Source organism: Limulus polyphemus, unplaced genomic scaffold (genome assembly GCF_000517525.1).
Source record: "Limulus polyphemus unplaced genomic scaffold, Limulus_polyphemus-2.1.2 Scaffold3062, whole genome shotgun sequence".
Taxonomy (NCBI): domain Eukaryota; kingdom Metazoa; phylum Arthropoda; class Merostomata; order Xiphosura; family Limulidae; genus Limulus; species Limulus polyphemus.
The window spans coordinates 29,651-40,977 of record NW_013668672.1 but is presented as its reverse complement, the minus strand read 5'-3'; the positions used below and the strand labels follow the sequence as shown (position 1 = coordinate 40,977).

At 29.5% G+C, this 11,327-nt stretch overlaps 1 protein-coding gene across 3 annotated transcripts in view; it reads left to right on the top strand.

The window, feature by feature from the left end:
* The first annotated feature begins 6,216 nt into the window (after positions 1-6,216).
* The window catches only part of LOC106468578 (integrator complex subunit 10-like), a 34,657-nt gene continuing 29,546 nt past the window's right edge, over positions 6,217-11,327 (top strand). The window contains exons 1-4 of one of the 3 annotated variants that reach the window (XM_013929013.2): positions 6,217-6,447; positions 7,380-7,553; positions 8,932-8,999; positions 9,656-9,759. In XM_013929013.2, the coding sequence (XP_013784467.1) occupies positions 6,379-6,447; positions 7,380-7,553; positions 8,932-8,999; positions 9,656-9,759 (415 nt within the window). In that variant the 5' untranslated portion in view covers positions 6,217-6,378. Of the gene's footprint in view, positions 6,596-7,379; positions 7,554-8,931; positions 9,000-9,655; positions 9,760-11,327 lie in introns of all 3 variants that reach the window. The other 2 variants (XM_022396917.1, XM_022396916.1) reach the window with 2 other exon arrangements.

Here is an 11,327-nt window from a genome sequence, read left to right as displayed (position 1 = left end):
ACTGCTGTCAGGCTGACATTACAGCTATCATATCTTCACTTTTCATAGTTATGGTGTCTGAGGATGAATAAAAAAGTGTTTATGGATGATCTTTTGTCATGAATATTTAACTTTTTTCATGATCAATATTTGTGAGTATGAAAGAAAACTGGGGTATATTGTGTAGATGTAGGTTTCCAGTTTGACAGGAACTTCATTACCAGCATGGTTATTGCTGTTACTATCACTTTTCATTCCCTATATGGTAGGTTTATTAGGATTACTCCATAATCATATGGGGGGGTATTTCTGTGTAATTGTACAGGAATTATTGGTTTTATATGTAGAAGGCCTTCTGTCACTTTTTATTGCCTTTTAAATGGTAGGAAGTGTTTTTTTTTCTGTGGTGGAAACAAGAGTATTCAACAAAAATGGGAGTTCCCACACTTAATAACAGATTACCTCAGGGATTCCAAACATTGAAAAGTATTGTCCAAATAAAATATTACTTTACTTAGCAACTCGGAGATGTGCCATTGTTCTTGCCTAATGAAAGTACAAGAAGATTAATATGAATTACAGTTTAACTTACCGATCTGTGTTTGTTTTGCTGATCCCTATATGTACATTTTTTTTTTAATTTTGTAGAAATATACAGATGATGATAGTGGATTGTTTCTAGTACAATATTGTCACTTTTATATACAGTTTTCTCATTCTTTATATGGTTGTACTTTGTTGCTATCTGCTTCTTGGCATGTTTATTTCTTATGGAATTTTTTTGTAGTATATATCTGTAATCTTTAGTAACGTAAAGATTAAGTTTTTGTTTTAGGGGTAATGCATAACCTCCTAAAATTAACCATTAATTATCAAACTAAGATATAACTGCTTCAGAACCTGTTACAGGTTACTGTTTCTAATATAACCCAAATTAATTGCCAAAACTGGGATACAATAGCGTTTTATTTTATCAAAAATTAATGTTCCGCGATAGGACATTAAAACTTGTCTGATGCTCATGCATACAAGGAAAGATAGAATGAAAAGTTATTTTTACAAAATATGGTGCATATCATAAAAAATTTATATGTATTGTTACAAAGAAATAACTCCTAACTATGATATTTTCATGATAAAATATTAACTTAATGCGCACTTCATGTTTTGCCACTTTTCAAAACGTCGTGTAACAGAACAGCTGATTTATTTAAAAAAATAGTTTATTGAAATGTAAAAGACCAATATTTGAACTAAAATTACACATGAAATGATTAAAAGGAAATAATCAGAAGAGGTAATAACCCAGTGTTTTTTAACCTTTTATCATCTCCATCGATATATTTACATCATTTCCACCCATATATTTACGCCAATTACGGTAATGGACAAAACTCTTCCATGAATGATAAACGGTTAAATGAAACATTAGTAAGTATTGTGTTAACCTGCTATGAATGATAAACGGTTAAATGAAACATTAGTAAGTATTGTGTTAACCTGCTATGAATGATAAACGGTTAAATGAAACATTGGTAAGTATTGTGTTAACCTGCTATGAATGATAAACGGTTAAATGAAACATTGGTAAGTATTGAGTTAACCTGCTTCTGTGTTTTCTCATGCATTTGATAAGTTTGAGAACACAGTGTAAAGAAATATGTAGTGGTTTCCAGTTTGGTTGTCTTATGAATGCAGCTTTAAATTCAGCCTTTAATGCAAGTTAATGTTTCTGATTTTCTGTTTCTTAAGTTCATCTCAATTTCAGTTATGATTTTTGGTAATATAGAAACTTCTTTTTTTTTAATAGAGTTAGGATTTTCATTATCACATGAAATGGAAAGTGTCATTTTATCAGTTCCCAAGGGTTCATTACTCTGTTTATTAGTGAACTACCTAAAACTTCTAAAATAAATATCTCTGAACTGAAACTTTACAAAATATTCATTAAACCCACATAGACAGTTTTTGTCCAGAGGTCATTTCTTAAATGTTACGTAACTCTGTGTAACGGAATAGCTATTCATAGAGAATTCTGCAACAGTAACGTACAAGGCCAAGAAATGGTTTCACTGCACTGGTGTTTCATGGATTACTTGCTTATGTAATGTCTTGTGTCTTTCTCTCTCTCTTTTTTTTTTGTTCCTGCTGTAGAAGTAGGGCCTTTAAAATTTGATAAATTATTAATTTATATATATATTTTGTTTATAATGAAGTTAGAATTCCGTGAATGTCTTTTTAGTTATTTTTTGAAAAATATCACAACTAAAATGTCTTTCAAACCCTTCGTGTGGTGGGAATAAAATGTCAACTTTTGTATGAGTTCGTAATACATTTTATATGTATTGAACATTGCAAAACCTTCAGCTGTTTAGCTTACTGATGTTTCTAAATAAATATGAAGGGTCTTTCTCTCAGTATTAACATTGATAACGGTGAAGTAACTCAATGAAAACAAGCTAGTTTTGAATCATATTTTTGGACCAATATCTATCATTTTTGCAGGAACAAAATCGAAGTCTTAAATATAAAATTTCTCTACTTTTCTCTAAAATTTTTCCTGCATTCTTTCATAAGTAATTTATCTCAGTTCTATATAATTAAACTTCTGTAGCATCATTGTTTAAACAATACAGAACACATTCTTTTGACTGCATTCAGTATTGTGATTCTCTAATTTTAAATGTTCTAAAGTATTGTTTGTTCATTAAGCCTGAAGAGGGCTGAAAGTGAAAAAGTACTTTATCAATTTTTATTTATCACCCCCCATTAAATAAGGATGACTGTTTCAGTTTATTTGTTTTCTCAAGAATCTACATATTTCTACTTCAACTAGCATTAAGTAACTTACTACTAATAAAAAAAAAACTAGGTTACTGCAATAACTTTTAGTTTGTTTTGTTTTTTCTATTAAGTTTAAACTAACAACAGTTAGAACCAAATTTCAAACAGTATTCGTTATACATGTGATATTTCTAGTTGACATTTTATTAGATTAGAAATACTTTTACGTTCAGTGTACATTTGACTCCACTACCATAACTTATGTCATTCATCATACCATGTTTGGAAATTACATTAAGTGCATCTTATTGTCTCTGTACTCGTAAAATGTTAACTGTACCAGAAGTAAATATTTATTGTGTGTGTCTTCGTAGCTGCTTGAATTTGTTCTCTATTTGGAACTTTTGAGAGTAAGTTTACTTTATGTACAAAGTCATGTGTCACATCAGTGTGTTTATAAACATACAGTGTGTGATGTGCACATTTCACATTTGATGACATTAATACATGCCAGATGTTTGTATTTGCATTTTTAAATACAATCATTTTGTACTTCGTATACTGAATTATGTAATCATACTTGTCATGTTGAAAACATTTAAAAATGGGATAATTTGCAAGATATGTTAGGGTATTTAATAAAAAAATCTTGTATTGAATATGTACATAATGTAACGTAGTTATATGGTGTTGGTATAAAAACAACAATGAAGAACTATTGGTAAAACAAATTTTACAAACAAATATCAGTACACCAATTTCAGATAATTTGGTTTAATTGTATTTATGTAAGATAAATTTTGAAGTTCACATAAATTTCTGATATATCAATTTTTATAAGATGTAAGTATACTTCAAAGTGCACATTTTTGCTCAAATATTCTGTAAAGCTGGTAAAATATTTCACATATATATATATCTTTACAATATGTAAATCTAAAATGTTTGATTGGTAGCTTTGTATATGTTTATTTTCATTGAAATAATGTTTCAACAGTCCTGTAATTGACCTGAGTAAATGTACATTTCTCACATCAAATAAACAGGAAAAAATAGGTAGTGGAGCTCGTGTTTTTGAGTACTTCTTTTAGCTGAATTAGATTGGCTTCATGCCACAAGTGTCAACTTCTCAAATAACACATATTCCAAGCATATAAATAAGTGCTCTTGTTTAATAGTTTTCCATAATATGAACAGAATTTTAAAAATCTTGTCTGTTTGTAAGTAGTTTCTGGAATATACTCAAATAAAGTGATATTTTTATTTCATGAAACAAAATACATCATTTTACAGTCAGTATACTCGGTGCCTGATTAACAATGGGGAACCTGCCCCCAGGGTCACCCACATTGGGTGGCTTCCCACAAAATTCAATTTATTTGTTATAATAAACCTATGTAAACCTGTACATAGGTCACATGACCTATTTAAAAAAAAATAGTATAAACAAAACACGATTATGTCTTGCAACTCAAGGAAATTATACTATTTAGACATCCAATGTTTATAACTGAGAAATTTAGTCAATGAGTTAAAGTATAAACTACAAAATTGGTTATTAATTATTAATAACTTCAGAATACCAAGAAGAGCCTTAAGAAATTTGATCATGACCTGAAGAGCCTTAACAACCTGATTGTAAGATGGAAAAGCATCATCGTTAAGAATGGAGACTATTTCATTTGATAAATGTTTTGTTTTGACCTTCTCTGAAAAGTTCACGCGGGAATTGTAAACCTGTACATAGGTCATACGACCTATTTAACAACAAAAAAAGTATAAATAAAACACGATTATGTCTTGCAAATCACTCTTGAAGATGACGTTATAACGTCGAAACGTGTAGAGTTAACTTTTTTGTGGTCATAGTTTGGCCATATTTAAAATGTTTTTAAAGGTTTACCCATTTTACAATTATGTGTTACTTATTATTTTATCATATTTCTACACACACTATGTAAATGACACATTCATTGCTATACCCAATGACAACTGCTGGTTAAGGAAATTTCGTGACCTATTAGATTCCTGTGACTCTTCCACACAGTTCACTTAAGAAGCCGAAAGTGATAATAAAATCGTCTTTCTAGATGTTTTAATCACAAGAAATTCCAATGGCACAACTGAAACTGAAGTTTATCAAAAACCATGCATGCAACCCAAAAATTGGTGTTTACAAAATAGTAATTTGGCGTATGCTCAATAACTGCTCAAACCTAAGAGGAATTAAACAAGAAATTAACTACTTTGTTGCTGTATTGCGAGGATTTGATACCAATTAATCAACAGATTGTTCTACAAAATCAAAAACAAGTTTTATAAACAATGTGTTAGCAAAAAAGAAATCAAACCTACCTATATGTTTATCTTATTACCCAGAAATCTCAAATAAAATAGGTACATTATTGAATAACAACCAAATTCTATTGAAAACTTTCAAGTAAACTCAATAAAAGGAAAGGCTCCATCAATAGCTTCCAGAAACAAGGAATATATTCGATCCAATGCAACAAAATACACATAGGTCAAACTAAACGGTCGTTAAATATAAGAATATTAAGATCATTGTTTCCGTTTGGAAATAGAAAAATCAGCAGTCCCCGCTCATGTATATCACATAATCAAATTCACAGAAACGAAAGTTGTTGCAAATAATAATAATAATTTCACCAAATAAATATTAGATAAGCTATTGAAATACACAAGAAGGCAGACAGACTAATAAACAACGATATGGGCTTTCAATTGAATTCATTATGGAAAACATTTTTCAACTGAATATGTATGAAGAAATCAGACCGAGAAAACAACACTCGCTAGTGACAATTTTAGCCATTTTACTTGTATTCGTAATATTTGGTGAAGATTTGAACGTAGAGAAAACACGTTCACGTGTGTTACTTGTCAATTGGATTATTTTGCATAATATCACATATTATTTTTAAGCGTAAGAATAGGGCATATGTATATAAATAATACGTGAATTATTTACATAACAATTCGTCTTATCGGTTTGTCAATAGCTTTCTATACTACATACGCACAATAAGATTTTGTTAGAATGTGCTTATAAATATACACAAATGATTTAAATAGCACCAATAAAACCATTATTACAATAATTTGAGTAGACAATAATGACCTACAAATCTCAGTAGATGAACCATCAGGTAAATATAAAATAAAATATTTAAAGATTATTAAGGTTGTCACTGTGAGTCGCATATGTTTAATTAAAGTATGTTTCGTTATTGCATGGATTTATTGAGTTCAGAAAAATGTTTTTATGATAACATTTCTGTAAACGTATGATCTTTTAATGCATCACTTTTACAAAATGAAATTTTATGGACCAAACATATAGCACTTTATTAATATTTGTAATGTAGAAAAAAATATATATACATACGTTTTAAGCGTTGTATAGACGGCGTTAGTTCATTCCTGTGATAGTGTGTTTCGTTATGAGGATTCATTCGAGTGAATAAAAATGTATTTTTTTACATAAACAAAACTTTTGTAATTGGATAATATTGTGGCAAATGTAAACTGTATTAATACAATAATTTGAATAGTCAAAACTTAAGTACAAAAGGTTATGTTACGATAGACCGTATGAAAACACTGAAAAGTAGAGACATAAGAGTGAAACTGAAAGTCGGGCAAAGAAGAAAATTGTGTACTGTAAGCTGAAATATACATGTACTGTTGTTGTAGGTGGCTGTATTCAGTATAGTACATGCCATTTTAAGCCTATAATATTCTAAGTTTTTAGACACATAAGGTTTAATCTTGGGACATCTGAACAAGAGGTGAATAACTTATTATTCTGGTAATACTAAAAATAAGAGTGATGAGTGTTAAATTGCAAATAACCAAACATCTTTAATGTTTACCTTGCAACACATTCTTAATTTAGTGTCTTAATAATAATAGTAATTATTATTTTGTTTGGCATAACATGTTAATCTTCAGAGAATTTGATATCAAAGGGCAAATTAGTAGTTTATTTACTAATTTTGCTAATTCACAATCAAATTGTTAAAATTTACAATTTCAAAGTTCTTCTTTCTGCAAGAATATTCAGTATGCTGTTATTGTGCTCATAGAGTGCATACAGTAATAGTAAAGATTTTAATATCTATAACACTATTAAACATATATAATTTATATTTCACTGTTTATAACCATATGTGAGAGTACAATAAGTAGTTGACAGCTTTTTTTTTCTTGTTATCAAAATTCCACAGGAAAAATAAATACTATAGTCTAGAATATTTCATTGTTTTTGAGGTATTACTGTTGAGAATTATTGAATTTGTTTATGCTACGAAGATATCAAGGTCATTGAACAGTTATATGAGCAGGCAATGTTATGTTGATATTACATAAACTAATCAACCTATTAGCTAAACATTCTGCTTTACATAAGCATTTAAAAATTACTGGAAACACTTGGAACTAAATAAACAGGAGAATTACAACAGTGCAAAACTCAAAAGAAGTCCATTTTGGGAGTAGTTGTAATTTTTTCTACTTTTATAAAATGTTTTACATTTCTTTATGTAGAAACAAATGTATGTGAAGAATAACTTTTAATATATACATATTTATAGAAATCAGCAAATATGATGCCTTGTAGTGGGAGCCGTATCCAGGCTAACGAGGATTGTTCTGATGCAACATATATGATTAAAAAAGCTAAGTCTTATCAGAGCTCTGATTCTTATACTGCCCAGGCATGGATGTTAACTGCAAAGACTCTTTTTCCAAACAACTTTTCTGTGCAGGTATTTCATTTTTTTGCTTGTTTCCTATCCAGTAGTTATGCATGCGATTATACTAACAAATAAAATGGAACTTCAATAGTGTATTTGTTTAATAATGTCAAGCAAGAAAATTAAAAAAGTAAGGAATATTAACATCTAGTTAGAGGAAGCTACTTAAAAATGAAACTAAAAAATTCAACATATTTATGAGTGTACTTGATTAAATATGCTTCTCTTACATTTTTACTTATAAAGATTAGGTTTCGTCTCTGTACCCTCACTGTTAAAAAATTTTCAGTCATGATCCCAATAATATCACAAGGTTTGGCCAGCCTAGGAAATCTAAGTTAGTCCTAAATGCATATATTTACCAAATAATACAAAACAATCTCCGTAATAAAAGTTTTATAATAAGAAATATAATTGAAAGTAATAAAGGTAGATATATTAAACATTCTAACCAACACTATTAAAGTAATTATATACGTTACTTATGGAACAAACAACCACTAACTCTTAGTAGATGTATTAAACATTCTAACCAACACTGTTAAAGTAATTATATACGTTACTTATGGAACAAACAACCACTAACTCTTAGTAGATATATTAAACATTCTAACCAACACTGTTAAGGTAATTATATACGTTACTTATGGAACAAACAACCACAAACTCTTAGTAGATATATTAAACATTCTAACCAACACTGTTAATGTAATTATATACGTTACTTATGGAACAAACAACCACTAACTCTTAGTAAATATATTAAACATTCTAACCAACACTGTTAATGTAATTATATACGTTACTTATGGAACAAACAACCACTAACTCTTAGTTTCAAGTACTGTTGTAGATAGAACACAAGATTGTTTAATAAGTGAAAACTTCTTTATTGTTTACTTCAGAAAATTCTAAGAGTGATGAACTGATATTAAGTATTTAGGTTTATATAAATTTTTGATATTCTAGTATTTTATATTCATTAACTCTTTAGTTTTCGTTCTTGGTTTGAAGGTCTGTTAAATGGTTTTTATTTAAACAGTTATTAATTGTTTTGTTTTGAGATGTTTATTATTTTTGTCGGTGAACATTTAGCTACAAATATTTTGAAGTTGAGACACGACAGTATTTGACCAAGCTTACCAGACAATATTCTTTAACTGACTGAGTTATTTGGACTAACTGAGAGTTTCAACTGTTGCTACATTACTTTGTAAGGAGAGAATTTGGTAGGACTCACTAATTATCCAGTTGATATATAACCCAGAACTTATGACTGTTTGGCACTTCCAACAAAAATTAGCATTCTTCCACCTGAACAGTTTTCATGTATTTATGTGTACTGAGATGGGTAAATAACTTATTATGTTTATTGATTTATTTTTTAAAGTATGAAGCATATGTTATGGCAAAAGACCTAGGAAATATCAAGGAAGCTGCTTTCAATTTGGAAGAAATGTAAGTTAAATAAAGTGAAATATTTCAACTTTTATATTTGTATCAAGATGTAATGAATTAGAAGCATATCATATAAACTATTGGTTTACTTGAAATGACTATAAATAGTAATATTGTTTCTACAAGCTATATTATTGACTAGCTTGAACTGTATATCTGATTTGTATATATAAATTAGTATCTTTCATTTACAGAACTGTTAAAGTTGTAGGAAAATATTTGTTTCAGGTTTGAGGTAGATACTTCTTTTGACAGTGTTCAAATACATTATTAACAACTCAGTATGAACAGTTATCAAGTATATTTAATTTACATAGTGTATTAATGTGACTTTTTTTTTTCAAGGAATTCCAATTTTATGAGAATAATAGAAGTGGTATTAAATTCACTTAAAAAATCAAAAATGGGGGTGTCGTATTTTAACATATTTAGTTTACACATAACAAACGGTAGGAATATTTAATACATCTAAAAGAGTAAACATCATTTTTAATTGATGTATACAATATTTTATTTTGCAGTCATTTCACATTTGCTGCTGTTTTTAGATATTTTAGATTGCATTCATTGTTAATTTATTCTATTTTGTACTTATCTATGATAGAATGAAGTCCTACTTACTATTTTAATAACTGTGTATTATTTTGTTGCCCCAGGTTTAAATTATTCCCTAATGAAAACCAGCTTTGGGCAGAAATTCAGAGAATAGCTATTGCTTTACGGAAAGACTCAATGGAAAAAGATGTAATCTTTCTGAGAAGTATGTAGCAGAAATCTTGCATTCATCTTGAAATGTTGTGTTTAAAGATTCTATTCTATAATTTCATAAATATTATGCTTTGTTTTAAACAGAAAAACTAACGTAATGGGTAAATAATGAGTGAAATGTCTTTATTTAATATCATGCTTTATTTATATCATGCTTTATTTAATGTCATGCTTTATTTAATATCATGCTTTATTTATATCATGCTTTATTTAATATCATGCTTTATTTAATATCATGCTTTATTTAATATCATGCTTTATTTATATCATGCTTTATTTAATATCATGCAAACCATTTTCAGGTATTGCAAAAGCAGCAGAAGCAAAATTTATAATCTTTTATTACCCTACAATGTCATACTATTGTCTATATACTTGATATCTCTACATCTAAACCATGTTATTTGCAACATATTGCTATATCACTGTCTGCAGACTTTATGTATTTACTTAGCAGTTCAGTTGAAAGTGGTGATTTGCTAGTGTGGCTGACACCTAAAACTGACTATCTGTGAGATGGTAATATTACAGGACTTTCAGATGCACAGTTCTACTTCTACTGGTTAAGAAAGGTTCCTTACCACGTGATATTTATGACCGGATTAGGCCCGTGGGCTCACAACGTTCCCGCATGTATGGCCTTCCTAAGATGCACAAAAAGGATGTACCACTCCCACCGATTTTGTCTATGATTGGCTCTGCACAACATGAATTAGCGAAGTGGCTTTCGAAAATTTTAGAAGAGGTGTTAACGTACTTTTCAGAAAACTGTATCCAAGACTCGTTTTCTTTTGCTACAACCATACAGAACCTTAGCCTTTGACCCTAAACAATCATTTTTGTGCTCCTTCGAAATCAGCAGCCTGTTTACTAATGTAACCCTGGAAGAAACCATCAAAATTTGTGCAGATACTTTGTATGGTGGAGAAGTTCAGTGCCCTCCAATATCTAAGGACCTGTTTATTGAACTGATGAATACTGCAACACGTTTGGTGGAATTCAGCTTTAATGATATCATGTATCAACAGATTGACGGAGTTGCCATGGATTCTCCTCTTGGACCTGCCTTAGTCAATATTTTCATTGATTTCCATGAATAAGAACTATTCAACAAAGTTAACAGACCTGCTGTTTACTTCCGCTATGTAGACAACACATTTGCCATTTTTAAAACTGAACAGGAATGTGAGTCTTTCTTACAAGACCTCAACTCGTTGCACTCAGCTCTCAAATTTACTTTCGAAAAAGGAACAACATAACTTTTTACCGTTCCTAGACATCTTAGTTGAAAAAGATGACTTTCATTTTCTCACCAGTATATACAGAAAACCTACCTTTACAAGACAATACACATGATGGGATTCTTTCAGTTCTAAAAGTCGCTAAACGAACCTTATTGCTACTTTAGTCCATCGGGCTCTAGTTATCTGTTCAAAATCTAAACTAGATTTTAAACTGAAGACAATTAAATCTATTTTACAAGAAAATGTGTATCCAGAAAACATCATCAATCAAATTATTTCAAGGAAAATTGCAAGCTTCTCAACTGCCCCTAAATTT